The 20,982-nt window shown below is 30.2% G+C and overlaps 2 protein-coding genes and 1 pseudogene across 4 annotated transcripts; all 3 read left to right on the top strand.

Moving 5' to 3' along the window:
• Window positions 1-479: 479 nt before the first annotated feature.
• On the top strand, window positions 480-3,292 carry LOC109809955 (LOB domain-containing protein 25 pseudogene; annotated as a pseudogene). 2 transcript variants are annotated; one of them, XR_014434501.1, is made up of 2 exons: window positions 480-767; window positions 2,228-3,292. The product of XR_014434501.1 is annotated as an LOB domain-containing protein 25 pseudogene, transcript variant X2 (transcript). The 2 variants fall into 2 exon arrangements; XR_014434500.1 differs by having other exon boundaries at window positions 481-816.
• Window positions 3,293-13,338: 10,046 nt separating this feature from the next.
• Window positions 13,339-14,037, top strand: LOC109808299 (uncharacterized). Its single transcript, XM_020371229.1, has one exon. The coding sequence runs from the start codon at window positions 13,339-13,341 to the stop codon at window positions 14,035-14,037; it is 699 nt and encodes a 232-aa protein (XP_020226818.1).
• Window positions 14,038-19,718: 5,681 nt separating this feature from the next.
• On the top strand, window positions 19,719-20,471 carry LOC109808289 (putative ribonuclease H protein At1g65750). The gene has a single exon (XM_020371211.1). The coding sequence runs from the start codon at window positions 19,719-19,721 to the stop codon at window positions 20,469-20,471; it is 753 nt and encodes a 250-aa protein (XP_020226800.1).
• The last annotated feature ends 511 nt before the right edge of the window (window positions 20,472-20,982 follow it).

Raw genomic sequence — 20,982 nt, 5'->3', positions numbered from 1 at the left:
TACTCTAGAAAAAGTATCAATTAAAAAATGATTCATCAATATATGTAAAATATAAAAAATAATATTCAATATTTTCTTAGTAAATATATATATATATATATATATATATATATATATGGAGATTTTGTAATACTCAACTTTTAATTTTTAAAAAGGATATGAACAATTGTTAGCGAAACCGTGTTTAAATTTTTATATTCATATTTTTTTTCCTCAAAAAGTTAAAATATTCTTCAATTTTTTTATAACACTTTCTATAACTTTTTTCCCCCTGTCTCTCTTTGTTACATCATTCATCTCATCTATCATTTCCATTTCTTCTCTTCTCTCATGATTATATGCATAAAAAAGAATTATAAGAATTTATATTTTAAGTGCATGAGTTAATTCGAAAGGGAATGAGGATGGGAGACATCCCCACATTCCTGATATTATAATTAGATGCAAGGTCATAGTCATTCTTTTATATGTACCTCCATTTATTACCTTTGTCTTTTGCATCCATTCCTTCTCCATCCACTCAATGCTGTTTGCCTTCTCTCCCTCACATAAGCTTTTGCACTTAATTATCAGTTTGCACACACCCTATCTTTTTATCTCTCTCTGTCTCTCTCACTTTGCTCTCCCTTGCAGTTAGGGTTTCCTCTTTAAGGGTGCTCTTCCTGTGACAAATCTGCTATTTATATCTCTCATTGGCTAAAGCTCTTTTGTCTTGTGAGGGTAAAAGAGCAGCTTCTAAAGGGCCTCCCACAAGGGCAAAGAAAAAGGTACTTCCCTTTTAGTTCATCTGATCAAAGAAACCTACATCACAAACAGGTAAAATCATGTTCATATTGTAGCTTTCCCCTCTTTGCTTCTTCCCTCTATGCATGTATAGTTCTTTTCTCTGTTTAATGTTCTTTTAAGTAAAGTACCGGTTGCTAGCTAGACAAAATGGATCCTTTTGAGAAGTCACTGATTAGGGCTTTTCCCATTTTATCTATGCTTTTCTGATGCAGCCATGAATACAATCATGCCTCGTTGCTGATGCCAGATCCCTGGTTAATTCAACTTAATTAATTATAAGTTTTCACTTGATCATGCAGCTCAATTCCAGAAGAAGAAAGATATGTATAAAGTTTTCTAGTCTATGTTAGTGTGTGGAGGTTTCTGATGAATAATGAAGAAGATAGAACATACACAGAAACTAAAGGGAAAAAAATTAGAAAACACTATGAAGGGAGTTTCAAGATTAAAATTAAGATTTCTTCATTAATCTTTTCTCCCCATGAAAAGAAGAAAAAAAAGGAAAGAAGGAAAATATATTTTAAGAAAAGAAATAAGAAAGTTTGTGAAAGAAAAAGAAAGGATAAAGATAGTCATACTATAGTATAATATAATTTAAAAAAGTGACAGCTAATCCTTAAAATCAGTTAGCAAAGTCTCGTTGGGGAAGGGTCTGCTTAAGAGATTTTAGGAAGGATGATAAAGAGTTGAAGAGTTCATAGGATCAGACTAATTACTTAATGTTATCCCAATTTAAAATCTTTCAAAAATATTTTTTGTTAGTATATATTATATTTTTTTAAAAAAAATTATACATACATACATATATATATATATATATATATATATATATATATATATATATATATATATATATATATATATTCTACTTCTAATATTCTATGATGATTATGGATTCATATACAACCGCATTTCTGTGGCTATTGTTGATCACTTGGATCAAAGAAAGAACACAAATTAACAAACGAGACTAGACATGAAAAAAGAAAATTAAGAAAAGAAGGGAGAGTAGAACAACGAAAGATGTGCAACTGAAATAGCATCAGATCCAATTTTCTTTTTCTTCTTTTTTTGACCAATTCATTTTCATAATAATTTTGAAAGTAAAAATTGCTTACTAGAGAACAACATATAGACTATTTGGTCAGTCTTCTACTCATCCTATTTATAAAATTAGGATTTGGGTTCCATTCCAGGTTAATTAACTCACTAGTAAATAAGAATTAAGAGATACGAAATCTGACCATAAATTTTCACTGATTTTGGTGGTCCTCTCTATCATGCATGGGCAAGCCTTCTTCTACTCTAAACCTTTTGTCTTTAAAATAAAAAGAAAAGAAAAGAAAAGAACAATTGTGTACACACATATATATATATATATAGTACTTGAGAAGGGAAAGTTTTGTTAATTGATTAAAATTCATGTGAATTTTTCTTTTAGGGAAATCAAATCATCAGAAAATGGCATCATCCAGCTCCTACAATTCTCCATGTGCTGCCTGCAAATTCCTGAGGAGGAAATGCCTTCCAGGGTGCATCTTTGCACCTTACTTCCCACCAGAAGAGCCTCAAAAATTCGCCAACGTGCACAAGATCTTCGGTGCCAGCAATGTGACCAAGCTCCTCAACGAACTCCTCCCTCACCAGAGGGAAGATGCAGTGAACTCTCTAGCTTATGAAGCTGAGGCACGTGTGAGAGACCCCGTTTATGGCTGCGTTGGTGCCATCTCTTTCCTCCAGAGACAAGTCCAGAGGCTCCAAAAGGAGCTTGATTCTGCAAATGCTGATCTCCTTCGCTATGCCTGCAATGACATGCCTCCACCTTCTCTTCCTATGCCACCACCATCAATCACAACAACAAATACAATTCCACAAATAATGCCTCAAAGGTCTTATAGTGCAAGGTTTGGTAATGAAGCAACAAGTGGCTTCTATAGGCCCTCTCCCACTACTTACTCTTTCCCTTATTCTCTTCCATGGACTGATACCCCTCCTGAGGATATGAATGATGGGGGAGGACAAGGAGGAGGTAGCTTGTGAAATCATGTTTCAAGATTAGGGTTTTATGCCTCTTGAGTCTTGAGTCTTGAGTCATGAGGATACCCTGCAATATTTATAATATCTAGTTATGGTCTCTGGCTATGTAGCCTCACTTGGACTCTTCTGGCTAGGTGACTGAAGGTCTACTGTTTAGTTAAATTTCTGAGATTAATTTGAAGGGCTTTTGTTTAATTAATAATTTCTAGGTGGTGATGAATGATGATGAACATGTGTTGTTTATTAAGACCTAAGCTACCAAAAACATGGGTAGTCTTTCCAAAATCTTTAGTCCTGAATAAGTCGGTGGTGGAGCATGCATAGTAATGTATGACTACTACTATAGACCTACTCTTATTGTGTATTCAGTGCAACTCTATAGGCATGTGCAGTGAGCATGCGGAGTTGACATTCTCTGTCATTGTTTATGATTAAGAATAAATGAGCGATAACGTTACTTGATTCTAAAGCCTAACTCTACGGGTTAGACGCTTATAGTCCTACTTACCCTATATATTCCCTGCCTTTAATCGTTTTCCACTTTAATTTAATTTTCCTCTTCTTGATCATGGACCACCTTTTTACTTTCTCCTTGTTATTTTAACTACCTTGTTAATTACCCCCAATGATTTTAATATTATTTTGTTTAGTGTCCTTTACTAATTACTACCTGAGTTGGCGAAACCATCCACCGAGTTAATTTACTTCACTAACGTTAAAAAATCAGTTTTCCTGGTGTAAACTCTTCTTTAATTAACCTCAGTAGAGAATTTCACTAAAATAAAGGCACAGGAGTGGTGTCAGTCACAGTGAGGGAGTTGTGTTAATTATTGGCAAAATGTCACAATCAGAGACACAGAAACAAGATATTACGCTTGAGTTCAAAGCATATATACATTACATACATACACAGGAACTCTCTCGAGTCTCAATCTCATATCATATGCTGTAAAAAGCTTTTCGTGTAAAAGCCTGTCTTGCTGGTAATCCAAACAACTTGTTAGTGTTAGTCTCTATAGGTTCTTGGGAAAGCACAGTGGGTATAGTAGGTGAAGGATGGATGGTGTTTGATGAAATCAACTAACAGGAAAACGAGCAGTGTTTTTCTGAATCTGTTTCTGTGAAACTTGTTTTTGAATTGTAGTTTTCATCATGTACTGAGAAAAAGGTGGGATGATGAATCTCTTGCCTCTAAAAAGACTTGGTCTCTAGCTATAGTCTTAATTCCCGTGAGACTGAGACTCACTCCTATTTTTCATGAATAAAAAAATGAGTGAAATAGTGACCACAGTCGCTGTCCTCATTGGATCCATCCAATACAAAAAAAAAAAAAAAAAAGAGTAGTAGATAGATATACTTATATTAGTTCATGCTTAGGGTTTTCAGCTTTTATTTCTTTCTTCTTTTTCTTTTGTCTCTCTTCCAAGAAGTACCCTAGCTATATACGACTTCCAAACTGTTACTATCAACCACACCAACAACCCCCCCCCCCCCCCCCCCCCCACCCAAGGACAATGCAGTGAAACTCAAACAGTCACACCTCTCATATAAACTGCAGCTATACATTGGCAACAACTTGCATGCATATATACAAATAAATATCCTTTTATTTTTTTCACGACTAATATAAATTTTGATTAAATGTTCTATTTTTTTCGTTAATTAAGCAATAGAATTGAATTGCTCCTAATTTATACATTTATATATAATACTATGAAATTGTTTACTTCTAGGCAAATGTTAGTTTGCAATTATATGACAGGTGAAATTCTGAACCGATCCTGGCGACATCAGAATCGTAGACATTGCAGCAATAAACCTTTCGAAATACGAGAAAATTATAGTGTTAGGGTTTTATATCTTCTCCCATGATCATATACTAAAATGTTAAAAACAAGAAGAGGAAAAAAAAAATCAAAACAAAAGAGAAAGAAGAGCTCCAACTCACACGCACCTTGAGCCGCATTCGCTCTAGCTACATGTTCCCTGAAAAAAATGTAACAGTGAAACCTTTCACCTTTCAAAAGAAAAGCAAGCCGTCATTTTAATTCCACACAAAGCCATGAATGAAACTAAACCCCCAAAGTATTTTTCATCTTTAGTTTTTTGTTTAAGGAGTCTTGAAATTAATTAATGATGAAAATTATGAGACATAACCTTATTTTCTTCGATGAATTTTCAGTGTTATTTATGAACATTCTCACTCATTGAGCAAGCCAAATGGTTCCCTCTCTCTCTCTCCCTCCCTTGGATCACTTTTGTCAGTCACTTTTCTCCCTCTCGCAGCACACAGCACGGGCACTGTTACACTCATAAGAATCCAGATAAATCACAACATCCCTTCAAAGAAAAGAGGGAGGGGAGGGCCTGACATAGACCCTCTTCCTCTTCTTAGCTATCTAGAAGTGAGAGTCACGTCCTCTTCTTAATTAGCCCTCCAATTAATTCATCACACACACATTCTCTCTCTCTCTCTGACCCAGCTTTCTCCTCGAGATCACCAAAAGCCTCGACTTTTTCTTTCTTGGAATTTTTGGTGAACCAAATCTAATCCCTCAGAATATCTACCTTATATTCGTCAAGTCCCTTTTAATTGGTAGTATAGTATTTAATATACTATATGGTATTGGAGGAAGAAAAATAAATAGTAATGAAATTAGGAAATAGTGATATGAGCCCTGTAGGGGTCAGAGAAAAGTGAGTATGGCTTTCTGAACTTGTTGTTCCTCTGAATGAATGCTATAGTTATAATTTCAGAATCCATCAATCTTCCTCTGCACCAAGACGTGGAAAAGAAGCAAAGAGCAGGTGAAAAATTGCAGGGTGAGGTTATTAGAAAGGACAAACATGTGGTGGAGGGAGTTGGGGGGGTCCTAGCCCTATTTAAGCCCCCACAACAAATTCTTTATGTCCTCGTGGACCTAAGAAAATGGGTCCACGACTTGTATCTTTCGCTCGCGTTATGTGATTTCCATGTTCAACACCTCTCTCTATTCATAGACTCACAGAACCAAACACGTACTAATGTACTTACGTTATTCGTCTTCAATGTGGTCAAAAGAGACAAACAAGTCTATTGTCATGCTAATAGTATTTACAGACAGGTATACGTGCACACGTCATGTGTCAACTTCAATTGAGTGTACCAAAAATATTCCAACTTTGAAAATCAACACTCAAACTGCTAATCAATTCGAGCAATGATTTACACTGTAAGTTTTGACAATTACTTCTCAGGCCACATTTCAAATTCTTTTCTTTTTATATTATTAATTTTATGAGGAGGGAATATTATGATATATATATCCTAAATCTACATTAAAGAATACCTCCATACTTGCAAAATATTTATATTTACTTTACCAAAGGAGATGAATAAAATTTCAAACTTAATTACTGCTTTTGTCAAATGTAAGAATCAGTCTTATTCCAAAATAAACTAATATTTTAGGGTTAGTGTGTGTCTATATTATATATATATATATATATATATATATATATATATATATATATATATATATATATATGAATTATGTGTCTTTTTCTGGTATAATGAATGAATTCTGTGACCTCCACCTTAAAAGTAAAAAGTTATTTGACTGGGAAAGCCTTCTTTGACTTTTAGTAGCAAGCCCAATTCGTTAATCTACTTCCAATCAGTTGGGTTTAAAATGTTTCTTAAAGTAAAATAATTCAACATTGATCTGCCTATGTGTGCAAGTTAACTGCTTCAAAATAGTACTATAAAGCGATAGTACCTTATGTAGTGATTACTAACAGTCCAGGGTTACTAACGCTACGTATACAATCATTTTAATTAATTAGGGTTTTCGAAAAACAATTAATTAAAAATAAATAATTTATTAAATACACTAACAGCATAAGTATTTTTATAATATCATTTAATAATAAATTTTGCAAATGCGAGTTAGCACAAGTAGTTAAAGATTTATATCTAAGAACACCTAATAGCACTCGTAACACAAGTATTATGTCTTCTAAGAGTATTACTCCTTATTTAATTTTTGTCCTTGGAGTGAGTTCCTATTTAAGATGGGGTGCTTATACAAGCACCGGTTCTTAACATTGCAAAGCCGGTCCAGAAATTGGTTTTATAGTAAAAATAATTGTAAAAAAAAGAAATCAGGGGCGTGTAAACAATAATAGGGTTGAATTTTTACTGTTGGCATTAATTATATTGAAAACAAAGGCAGCATGTGATTAAATTTCTATACCGTTGATCCATTTAGTAAGTTTTGTAGAGATGCCGAGTTGGGGGAATTGAATACTTTATAGAGGTTTTAAATAAAAAATAGTGAGTGATATATATATAAGTGGAGTCTATTTTAAGTTCCTTGAATGAGATACTGGATTGGATTGTAGATGCTTAAGTGTTAGTTGGTAGCTGCAACCATGTGAAATTGATTACTCTTACCAATGTAAAGTAACAGTTTGTTAGTTTTATAAAGTTAGTTTTTTTTTTATCAGCCAACAAATATTTATATAAATATATATGAAGGTACAAGGGTACCAAAACCCATATACATGAGTTAAAAATTGTATTATCAATTAGTTTCTGTTAGGTTATTTTACTCTCTTTTTTTCATTTGTTTTCCTGTTGTGCATGGTAGATACATATTCCTTTTGTATCAGTTTTTATCTTTCCCCTTTCTTAATGAGATTTCACTATTGTAATTCCTTAATTTGTGTACTCTATCTTTCTCCGTGAGTTAATATTTACTGTTTAGAATTGTGAAATAATTCTCCAGGCGAGTTTATGTTGGTAGCTCCAATACATGTCATTGGCCGGTTTTGTCCAGTAGTATTGGGCTGTTAAGAGTGAAAATATGCTAGATTTCGTTAGGTTTGCGCTTAGCTTTGATTCAATTAAAATACATTATATGAGTTTGACTTATTTACTAATTATAGATTTTTTTACATAGCTGACTTGATTTATAGTCTGTTTAAGGACCTACTTTGAGACAATTTAACATCAAGACAAAGATAAATATATACATGTTAGATTTTATAAAAATCAAGTTTGTCTTGTTTATATGGTATAAACATATTTTCAAGAATTAATGATTTTACATTATGATGACTTGTTTTTAAATATATTTTGCAATAAAAAAATTTCAATGATCATGTTATAAATTTATAAATTAGCCTTTATATCTCTGTTGTATGTTCTAATGATAAGGATATTTAAACAAGTTTTTGTAAGACCATTATATATGAAATGTTATATATAGTAACATACAAAAAATTTCACTATAGATACAAAATATATATAGATATAAATATATTTAATATATAGTTACACACAATTTTAATATTGATTTTAAATAAAATTTAACAACATATATTATGTGTCATTATAACTTAATTATATTTACATTTTTTAACAATATATCAATATATATTATACTTATAGTGTGAATAAAAATAACTTTTAATAACAAATATTGTATTACTATATAACAATTTTTTTGTAGTGAACCTTTTTATCCGCGTAATTATAAGACATGTAATAAGGATGTGCGATTTCAAATTAGGCAATATGCTTTGTCAATTTTATGGTGAGTCATCTCTCCCAAAGAATGAAAAGAATATTTTGATAATATTTTTTTATTTAATTCATATTTATTTTATTGGAGATAATACCTTTTTATTAATATATTTTTAGCGAGTACATGAATAATAACCACAAATCTTTGTTTAGTATAAGGTGTCTCTACAGAAACTGTATTAAACATAATTAATTGAATTAGAAAATATTTGGTAAAGTAAAAGAAAATTAAATTCTTTTTGACAGAAAAAAGAAAATTAAATACGTAGCTGTAAGTACTTTTCATATACTTAAAGAATTATATTAGTATGTCAATGTAAATATAGTAATATTTTTAAAATATGAATATAAAGCTAAAAAGCATATACAGATAAAACAAAATGAATCATATAATTATTAAATTTTAAATACGAGTTTCACTATTATATTTTATAAAATTATAAATATATGCTTAACTTTTTTTAACAAAAAAAAATATATGTTTAGCTCTTGCAACTAAATATTGTTTTTCTTTTTCATTTATTATGTTATAAGTGTGAAGTATTTAACGATTTATTAATAATTATTTTTTAATGGAGAACTTAATTAATTGACTTCCTATAGTTAATGAGAACTCTTTTCTCAACTTTTTTTTTCATCTATAAAATTTAAATTCAAAACTTTATTTAATAAATTTAAGTTTAATTTTACTCAGACTAATAATTATATATATATATAGAGAGAGAGAGAGAAGAGGGGTCCTTTTACTCCATGAGTAAGTTTACCTAGACTTACTCCGTTCAATAACTAATGTTTTACATCAAATTTTAACGATCCAATCGTTCAATTTAAAGTTCTTAATGCATAAATCAAATCTACAAATTTTTAAAAAATTTGAAAATCATTTGATACTTCATTTCATTAATTTGAATCAATGTATAAAATGATTTTATGATCCTAAATCTCAATCTTCCCAACACACACAAAAGATAAACAAGAGAAAAGTTAATCTCATTTATTTCTATATATGCTTTGCATATAAGATATTTTTATATTAAATAATATTTTTAATGGTATATTATATGAGTTGTTTAAATAAATATTTAATTATATTCTTTTTTAACTCTATATAAATAAATATTTCAGTTATATATATATATAAGGAGATATCTTTTTACTCTGAGAGTAAGTCTACCTAGACTTACTCCGTTAAATAATTCATTCTACATCAAATTTTAACGATTCAACCATTCAATTTAAAGTTCTTAATGCATAGATTATATCTGTAAATTTTTAAATAATTTGTAAATCATTTGATACTTCATTTTATCAATTCAAATTGACGGATAATCATAAAATAATATTATACATTGATTCGAATTAATAAAAAGAAGTATCAAATGATTTTCAAATTTTATAAAAATTTGCAGATTTGATCTATGCATTAAAAACTTTAAATTGAACGATTAGATCATTAAAATTTAATGTAGAACATGAGTTATTGAACGGAGTAAGTCTAGGTAGACTTACTCCTGGAGTAAAAGGATCCTTCCTTTATATATATATATATATATACACACATTGAAGTAATATTTTTTAGTTGGGTAAAATTATCGTCACTAATAAAGTTATTACTCTAAATATTTCACACAATCGTATATTTAAGATTTAAATTAAAAAAAAATTAGTTAAACTAAATCAATTTCATACTAATTAATCTACATGCACGATGATAAGAAGTCTCAGCTTTAAGTCTTTGAAAGATATTTTTACTTATTATTAATATAAAATAGAAAAAATGATTAATTTCTTAATAAAAATTGTTCTTACCGGAATTTGGTCGTAGAGGTGACCCATCCAGTAAGATCGGTGAGCCTCCTTTGCCTGATGTATTGGTGCTCCAAGATGGGGGAGGTACCTGCAAAAGAGACTCCGATGCCAAAGTTAGGGTTTGTATGAATAATAGTCTCGCATATGTAATGCACGTACCTTGAAGTGATTTAGGTTTGTCTTGGGTCTTGGGCCTGAGATAGGATATGTTGTGATATAATTAGATGAGGGAGCTCGTCTAGGGCGGGATCCTGGGTTTCAATTGTGATTTGCTCAAATACCGGGCTGATGATACCAGACAATTAGTCGTCCGGGGTCGCCCCGCGTTGATAACCCGAGCTCGGAGCCCGGTTGCGAAGTACGGATAGTACAAAAATATTATCCATAAAATTAATTAATATTTTTCTTTGAAAAAGACTCCTCATCCTATTATATATAGTAATTTTACTTATTTTCATTTTAAACATGAAATGAACTTTTATAAAAGAATAAAAAATAAGTTTTCAATAAGCTAATTGTAGGAGTTTTTTCTTCTCATATTCCCTCTTCATTACAAATTCCGAGATCCAAGAATATATTGTTGAATAATGTTTTTACTAAAGGTAACTTTTAAGATAAGAAAAAATTATCAAATAAATTTAAATTTAAAGTTCTTGTGTTTTTTTCACCTACCTATGCCTTTCCCTTTTCTCATTGCATCTTTAATAACTCAAAAAATAAATTTTAAATAAAATTATAATAATTATACTAAATTATTTTTATTAATTGAAAAGGGTCTCATCTAAAAATTTCCGTTATATTTTTTATTCTAGAATGAATTAATTAATCGGGTTTCAAATAATTTTAGTTGTTTAAGTATATATTTATTCAGTTAGAGCAATATTATAAACATGTTATAATGTAAATATTTTTTTTTGTATATAGAAATCTAACTCAGCATCTAGAGGCTAATTTACAGTAAGTCACACACTCTTTTCCATTCAAACGAGTTAATAGAACCGGAAACTAATGATATTATTATCATACAATGTGAAGGGTTTGGGTGGCAAGGTAAAATGGAGGTTCTTAAGAAGATTATGATGTAAAGAGGGAGTTGAATTCCTATGTGTACAAGAGACAAAGTTAAGTGATGTAGATAAGAAGCTAGTGCAATCTCTATGGGGCAATATAGTGAAGTAGAGTTTTTGGCACAACCAGCTAATCAAGCTGCGGGTGGACTACTAAGTATCTGGAATAAGCACAGTCTCAATGTCGTAAACCAATTTATTGGGGATGGATTTATAGGAGTGGAAAGTGTATGGCTTGAAAGGGGTATTAATCTTAGGGGGGTGTATTGGTTTAGGATTTCGTAGGATTTTAAAAGACTTTTTTTGAGTAAAAAAGTCCATTGGTATTCAATCAGGATTTTATGTCACTTAAAAACAATCCAATGGTATTCAATCTGGATTTTCAAGATTTTTTAAAGAGTCCATTAAAATCCACTGGTATTCATTTAAGATTTTTTACAACTTAAAAACAATCCATTGGTATTCAAAAATATAAGGATTTTAAAGGATTGTTGTGTGAGAGGGATTTTGAAGGACTTTCTAGTGTTATCTATAAATATCAGATTCATAAAACAATCCCATCCAAACCCAATGGATTTTGAAGGATTGTTTGAAGTGATTTTTCTATTGTTCATTGCTCATACATAATATTGTAGTACTGTTCTCACTCATTCTCCTATTTTGTGAAACTCTGATATGTAAATAATAGTGTCATTGACTTGTTCTATTTTTCTGTTCGTTCTCTTTAATTGACTTGCTTTATTTTATTCTATGTAGTTGAATTTGTTTCTTTATATAACAAAAAAAATGCTTGAAATTTCAAGTTTTAAGTGGTAATTTTTTTATAACACACGTCAAGAAAAAAAAAAGGTAAAAGATGAAATTGATATCATAATCTCTAAATATATATATATATATATATAAGATGAATTTGTTAGGGTTTCTGTGAGTAGAATGAGATGAAAATGGATCTTAGTTGGGGAAGAACCCTCTCAGCATAAAAACTGCGAACTCTCTCATTCCCTTGAATTTGTTACTCTTATCCCTCCTTTTATGACTCAACAATTATTTTATTTTTTTTACTATGAATTTTTCTTTTTATTTTTATATTGTGAAATTAAGATTTTTTTTATATTTTTAAAAAAGAAAATTAACATAAGACATTGCAGTATCTAATTTTTTAGGGTTTAGGATTTATGCCTTCATTAGCTTATTTTTTAAAAAATAAAATATTGTTAAAATATTTGTTAGAATAATTTACATTTATAAATATCGTTAAAAATTATCATATAATATATAACTAAAATTAATATATATATATATATATATATATATATATATATATTCTCTATATCTAAATACTTCCGTTTATATAAAAAGATTATATATTTAAATATTTTCTCAGTATTGAATATACTGATTTTTTTTATATAAAAAATTATCTTTTGTTTCTATATTTTCGTTTTTATATTTTTTTTATAATGATTGAGATATTTGATCTATTTGGATAGCCAAGATATATTCGATCTTGTATAATTGGTGTGCTTCTAAAAATAATAATATAATTTTATTGATTTTGTCTCTTATCCATAATTATTTATATAACTAGTTTTCAACATATATTGTTTTAGTAATTCAAATGGGAGATTCACATGGAAATAATAAAGAAAAAGGAAAAGAGAAAGAAAACCATGAAGCTTGCACCAAGGAGGATTCCAATGAATTGTTACAATTGATAGTGGATGTTATAAAAAGAAGATAGAATATTATGGAGAATTATTATTATTATTTATCTAGACATTATTATTTTTTAATTATTTTTATCTTTAACTCTTTTTAAATTTGAATGTATGATTTTTTTTTTAAATCTTATCAAATGTCAAAACTCCATAAAATCCCACAAAATCCATTAAAATCTTGATTTAAAAGTCTTATAGAATCCATTAAAATCCTGAGTTTAAATCTTGTAGAATCCTGCAAAATCTTAAAAGTCATGAAAATCCTGCAAAGTCTTTTAAAATCCGCAGGATTTTTTTTTACTAAAAAAGTCCTTTAAAATCTTAATCCAATACACCCCCCTTACTATAGTTAATGTGTATATATGCTCGGTGTAATGTTGAGAGGAAAAGGAAATTGTGGGATGATCTAAGGGAGAGAAAGTCAATATCTAGTAATTCAATCTGGTGCATAGCAGGCGACTTCAATAGTGTGAGAAGGGTGAATGAGAGGCAAGGAGCGAGTGTTGGCATTGGAGATGCGAGACATGTAAATGACTTTAATCAATTTATCTCTAACATGGACTTGGATGATTTACAAGTTGTGGGAAGGTCTTTTACATGGTATAGACCAAATGGGTCTGCAAGAAGTAAGTTGGATAGGTTCTTGGTCTCCCCTGATTGGCTTAGTGTCTGGCCCAACAGTTCCCAACACATCCTTCAAAGAGATATTTCTGACCATTGTCCTATTCTTCTCAAAAATGCATCTGTGGACTGGGGACTAAAGCCTTTTCAAACTTTCGACTGTTGGCTAGATGATAGTTTATTTCGAGAAACAGTGGTTAAGGCATGGCGAGAGTGTCAGATATGTGGATGGGGAGCATTTGTTTTAAAAGAGAAACTAAAGGTAATGAAACGTGAAATTAAAGAATGGAGAAAGAAGCATTTTGATTTCTCTCAGACAGAGATTAATAAGGTGGTGGATAAAATGAATGACCTAGACAAAAAGGAAGAGAAGGGTGAAGAAACAGAGGAAGACAAAAAGTATAAGATGGAGCTTCAGGAAGAATTCTAGAAGCTTGCAAGATTCAATGAATCAATTTTGAGGCAGAAGTCGAGAGAGAAATGGTTAGCGGAAGGTGACACTAATACAAAGTATTTTCATAAGGTGATTAATTGGAAGAGAAAGAAGAATAACATTGTTGGCCTTAATATTGGCGGCCACTGGATTCAGGAGCCTAGTAGAATTAAAGATGAAGCTAGATCCCACTTTGAAAATCAATTTAGGGAAGATTGGCAAAATAGACCAATTTTAAGCATATATCACTCCAGCAGAGAGTCAATATAGTCTCTCCTTTTGAGGAAAGGGAGATAAAAGAAGCAGTGTGGGAATGTGAAGGGTCAAAAAGCCCGGGACCCGATGGTTTCAACTTCACATTTATCAAATCTTTTTGGGAGACAATTAAGGGAGATGTTCTCAGGTTTATGCAAGAATTCCATCAAAATAGTAAATTGCCGAGGGGATGAATTCATCCTTCATTGCACTTATCCCCAAGAAGACCGACCTAATAGGGCTTGATGGATATAGACCTATATCACTTGTAGGTTCTCTATATAAGATCCTTTCAAAACTCTTGTCAAATAGGTTGAAGAAAGTTTTGCCTGATGTCATTGATGATTCCCAAAGTGCATTTTTGAGTGGAGGCAACCTACTACATAGTGTACTGTGTGCAAACGAGATAATTGATGTTGTGAAAAGGAAGAAGAAACAATGTTTGGTGTTTAAAGTGGACTTTGAGAAGGCATATGATTTGGTAAACTGGGATTTTTTGCTATATATGCTAAATCGATTGGGATTCTGTGAGAAAAAGAGAGGCTGGATCCAAGAATGTCTTACCCCAGCAGAAGTTTTCGTTTTGGTTAATGGAAGCCCCACTTTTGAGTTCCGTACTCAGAGGGTATTAGGCAAGGTGACCCTCTAGCACCGCTCTTGTTCGTGGTTGCTGAGGGTCTTGCTGGGCTAATGAGGAGTGCAATGTCAAAGGGGCTATTTCTAGGATATAGGGTCGGCCAACATAGAGTTCTTGTTAATCTCCTTCAGTACGCGAATGATACACTACAAGAAAAATGATAAATTGCGACGGAAAAATTGCGACGGTTATCTAGAAACCGTCGTCGTTTTGATATTGCGACCCTTCATACGACAATTTTTCAAAATCGTCGCAAAATTGTTCAACATTGCGATGGTTTATGATAAACCGTCGCAAAATTTGTTTAACATTGCAACGATTTATGATCAACTGTCGCAAAATTGTTCAACATTGCGACGGTTTATTGTAAACCGTCGCAAAATTTGTTTAACATTGCGACAGTTAATCATAAACCGTCGCAAATTTTTTTTAACATTGCGATAGCTAGTCATAAACCATCGCAAAATTTTCAGCATTGCGACGGTTTACTATAAACCGTCGCAATCTACAAGACAATTCTTTTTATTAGAATTTAAAAGTTTTTTTTTTTAAGTATTATGTATATTATCTTAATGAACTTATATTTTATTAACAATTTTATATATACTTCCTTTAACATGAGGTACAAGATTTTTTTTTCTTTATATAATTTCAAAATCGTGACTAGAATATAAATTTATCTTTCAACAAACTTATGAATTTATCTTGTATGTAAGATGTGTTAGAGTATATAAATAAATATAATTATCATTTTATAACTTAATTTTTAAGTTATCAGATCACATATTATTGAATAATTTACAATGTTAAATTTTATAAATTTTATTTTAAATGTCCATCTTTTTAACACTATTAAAAATATAAAAATAAATATGTTAAATTTTATAAAAATCCAGTTTAATTTATTTATGATATAAATATGTTTTTAATATCTAATATATATTTTTAGATGATAATTTATTTTAAAATATATCTTATAATAACAATTTTAAATGGAACATAAATCTTCTGATTTTTCTTATTTTGATTTTTTTAATCAATATATACAATTTTACTATTTTGATTTTTTCAATCAATGTATACAATAAATAAAAAACACAAAAGATAAACATGCATGGTACAAATTTTATTTTATCAAAAAATTATTTATTTTAATATATTACATTATATATGTGAATATTAAGACATATATATATATATATACATATATATATTATAATTAAACTTTTTTAAAAAAATTAAGTCATTATTAAGAAAAAAAATTTATCACATGAGAATTAATTTCTTTCAAAAATTTGACAGATATCAAATAAATAAACATTTTTTCTGAATCTATATTTTTATTTTATTAGAATATAATTTTTATTTTTTAAAATATATTATTTTTTTAGATAAAAAAATTATATATATGTCAAATAGAAGTGGGGGCAAGTACCCCACTATTCCAAACGTGCATCTGTCCCTGTATATATATATATATATATATAATATAGGGAGTTATAATTATACCGGTGTAAATTTTACTACGTATTATGTCGCTCAATAACTTTATATTAAATGTGAATTTTGTAAATTCAACCGTTAAATTGAAAGTTCATATCACTTTATAAGTGTATATCAAATTTTGTTAAAATTGAACAACAATTGGAAGGTAATCAAAGTGTTTATATTTTAGTGTATTTTGAAATGAATATATTACATCAATTTTGTTTTATAAAAATGAAGTATCAAATCATCTTGGATTAATATAAAGTTTTGTATATATAATCTATGAGAGATATGAACTTTCAATCTAACAGTTGGATTTACCAAATACACATTTAATATAAAGTTATTGAGCGGTGTAATACTTAGTAAAAGTCACATTTAATATATATATATATGAGGAGGGTTCAAACGACACCGGTGTAACTTTTACTAAGTGTTACACCGCTCAATAACTTTATATTAAATGTGAATTTTAAAAATCCAACCGTTAGATTGAAAGTTCATATCTCTTAGATCATATATATCAAGTTTTATATTAATCTAAGATGATTTGATATTTCATTCTCATAAAACAAAATTGACGTAATATATACATTTCAAAATATACTAAAATATGAACACTTTGATTACCTTCAAGTTGTTGTTCAATTTTAACAAAATTTGACATATATGATCTAAGAGATATGAACTTTCAATCTAACGGTTGGATTTTCAAAATTCATATTTAATATAAAGTTATTGAGTGGTGTAACACTTAGTAAAAGTTACACCAGTGTCGTTTGAACTCTCCTCTATATATATATATATATATATATATATATATATATATATATATGAGGGGGTTTATAATTACATCGGTGTAAATTTTACTGAGTGTTACACCGCTTATATTAAATGTGAATTTTGTAAATTTAACCGTTAAATTGAAAATCTTTTACTCTTAAATCATATATACAAAATGTTATATTAATCGAAGATGATTTCTTATAAAAATTAAATTAAATCTGTCGAAAAATTTATATTTTCGATGAGAAAATTTTTGTAGGAAAAGCTATATTATTGATGGAATATTTCAGAAAAATTTATATTTGTCGAAAATGTAAGAACTGGTTTTAAATTTGATATGAAAATATTATGATATAATTAGATAAGATTTTAAGTTAGTATTTTATTAATGGTTGATAATTAAAAAATAAAACAAGGATAAATACATTTTTTGAATTTTATATGTTTGATTTAAGATAACTTACAAAATAACTCTTGGTAAAGTTATTCTGCTCAATAACTCATCGTGTGTATTGAATTTCATCGATCCAATTAATTGTTAATTTAAAAGTTATTAAATTTTACAAATAATTAATATAAAAAAATTAATTAGTTTTGGAATAAATTATTTGCTAATTAACAATATAATTGAAACATTAATTATTTTAAATTATTTAACTAAAATCTTTTTGACAATTTACTATATGATCTTAATATTTTTGTATAACTAATATCTGGTTTTAAATTTGATATGAGAATATTATATATAATTAGATAAGATTTTAAGTTAGTATTTTATTAATAGTTGATAATTAGAAAATAAAACAAGGATAAGTACATTTTTTTTGAATTTTATATGCTTGATTTAAGGTAAATAAATATATTAAATTAATTAATAATTTATTTAAATATTAAAATTTAATTTATAAGTATGTAATAAATAAATATTTATAATTTTATAAATTATATTATCATTATAAATTATAAAATTAAATAATTTAAATTATAATTTTAAATAGAAATAAGTAGATGTTAATTATAAAAGTAAGTACATATAAATAAAGAATAACTAAATATATTATTATTATTATTATTATTATTATTCGTAATATAAAATTATTAGATATTATTATTATAGTACAAGTATGAGATTGTATATTTGAGGATGACTTAAATGAATTAATTTGTACAAGTTATACTGACAACATACATATACATTTCGGTAGCTTACTCATCAGAACTTCACAGTTAAGCGTGCTTGACCTGAAGTAGTACAGGGATGGGTGACCTTCTGGGAAGTCTCCCAGAAATTGCACAAGTAAGGATAAAACATGCTAAATAGTAAAATATCGTGAAATAGAACCTTGAAAGGCCAAATATGAGGATTGTTACATTAATAAATTTATTAAAATTAAAAAAAATTATAATTTTCGACGGGTAAAAAAAGGGTCGTAATATTAATTTAGAGGCAGTTGGTGCGACAGTTGATGAAAGGGTCGCAATTCCAATTTTGCGACGGTTTGTGCAACGGTTCTGATAACCGTCGCAAAATTGTCTGGTGACGGACAATTCTGCGACGGTTCCCAAACTGTCGCAATGTTGTCTTTGCGGCAGTTCTAACCGTCGCAATGTAGGCCATATAACTGTCGCAAAATCGTCATTTTCTTGTAGTGATACCATATTCTTTTGGGAGCCGTCTATGAAGAATGTTCTTACTATCAAGTGTATACTAATGTGCTATGAACTTATCTCTGGTCTTAAAGTTAACTTCCACTAAAGCAATTTCGGGATTTTAGGGTCAAGCAAAATACAAGTACTGAGATTTGCGGTAGTGCTTAATTGTAAAATCCTCCATTTCCCATTCCGTTATTTGGGCATCCCTTTTGGGGACAATCCAAGAAAGTCGACCATGTGGAGACCTATTTTGGATAAAATTAGAAACAAGCTTGCGCCTTGGAAAAATAAGCTCATATCTATGGCAGGAAGGGTATGCATTATTAATTATGTGCTAACTGCACTCCCTCTGTACTTCATCTCATTTTTCAAGATGCCAAAAAAGGTGGTAAACAATATTATTAAGATCCAGCGGGCCTTCTTATGGGGAGGGGAAGAGGATTCTAGGAAGGTAGCTTAGGTAAGTTGGGACAAGATTTGTTGCCCAAAACAGAATGGTGGGTTGGGTATCAAGAATATACAACTATTCAACGAGTCCCTATTAGGAAAATGGAGGTGGAACTTATTCCATCAACAGGGGAAATTATGGGCTAATATTCTGAAATCAAAATATGGTGGATGGGAAATCCTTGGAGGGGCTGAGGATGGACATAATGAATCCATTTAGTGGAGAGATCTCGAAAAGATATGTGGAGGTGGGGCTGAATCTAGCTGGTTTGATAGATCCTTGCGATGGAGACTCGGTGAAGGGGAGAAGATTAGATTCTGGCATGACAAGTGGCTAGAGGATCAATCTCTAGCTAAATCACACCCGAGGTTGTTCTTAATCTCTAATCAGAAGCAGAATTTCATAAGCACTATGGGAAGGTGGGTTGGGGATAATTGGTGTTGGGATTTTCAGTGGAGAAGGAACATGTTTGAATGGGAGAGAGCGGAATGGCTAGAAGTAGAAAGTCGTATCCAGAACATAGACCTGAGAATGGGAAACTTAGATTGCTGGGAGTGGATAGTGGGGGATGATAAAATTTACACGGTCAAATCAGCGTACAAGGTCTTACACTACCAGAAGTATGGGTCTGAACAACACTCTTTGATAACCTCGGTTTGGAAGCTAAATATCCCTCCTAAGGGGGCTATAGTAGTATGGCAAATTTTCATGAATAGCCTCGCAACATGTGATAATCTGCTTCAGAGGAACATCATACTGCCAGAATTGGAGAGTATCTGCAAATTCTGCAATGAAGAAACAGAGTCTACGTCCCATGTATTGTTTACTTGTAAAGTCTCAGACTGGCTGTGGAAGAAGTGCTATAACTGGGCTTCCGTCTCAACAGTGCTCTCGGCTCTTCTGACTCAACATTTTGGAAAACTTCCTTATTCTAACCTATCTGCGGCTGTATCAAAGAGGTGGAGAGTTATTGTCTGGTGTGCTATTATGTGGCTGCTTTTGGGAAAGAGAAATAATTGTGGATTTAAAAGTCAGACTTGTGATATCCAACTGTTGTATGTGGAGGCGCAACGTACGGTTTGGTCTTGGTTACGTATGGAGAAGAATTTTAAGTATACTTATATGCAATGGGTTGTTAACTCAGGTGCATGCATCAGTAACTAAAGTGCTCTAGAAAAATGGATTGAAGAAGCAATGGTCGAATGCTGAAAATATGGGGAAATTAGGTGAAGCTCAAGTGATGTGGTTGAGTCTCTCTCATATAGTTGCAGGTATGAGGTGTAAGTATAAGGTTGTTACCTATTTTATCAATCTCCCCATAGTTGTAAAGGGTTTGAGAATTGGGGCCAGAGGGGGTACTTTTTATTCTGGGGATGGTACATATATTAGCAATTCGATGAGAAATAAAGGATAAATAGGTGATGTCAAAGCGGACTTGTTATAATAGCTGTCGGTGTTGAATGGCATTGTTGCTAATTGGAATTGATACTATCATGTGCTCTCTTGAATTGGTGACTTACGAATTATGTAGTACTCTAAGGGATAGATCTAGATTGTACTAACTCTAGAAGATTGTTATTTATGATCTTAGTATTAATGCCTAAATACTATGTAACTCTCTACTCTATAGGTTGAGTTATATATTGTTGTAAATGGGTTGATACCCCTAGTATCA

The sequence above is a fragment of the Cajanus cajan genome, chromosome 6 (genome assembly GCF_000230855.2).
Source record: "Cajanus cajan strain Asha chromosome 6, NIPB_CcT2T_4, whole genome shotgun sequence".
Classification (NCBI taxonomy): domain Eukaryota; kingdom Viridiplantae; phylum Streptophyta; class Magnoliopsida; order Fabales; family Fabaceae; genus Cajanus; species Cajanus cajan.
This window is presented reverse-complemented; position numbering and strand designations above follow the sequence as displayed.

What these genes read in the sequence shown, in the direction of transcription:
- LOC109808299 (XM_020371229.1), top strand. Translation starts at nt 13,339, where the DNA reads ATGTGTATATATGCTCGGTGTAATGTTGAGAGGAAAAGGAAATTGTGG.
- LOC109808289 (XM_020371211.1), top strand. Translation starts at nt 19,719, where the DNA reads ATGGGAAGGTGGGTTGGGGATAATTGGTGTTGGGATTTTCAGTGGAGA.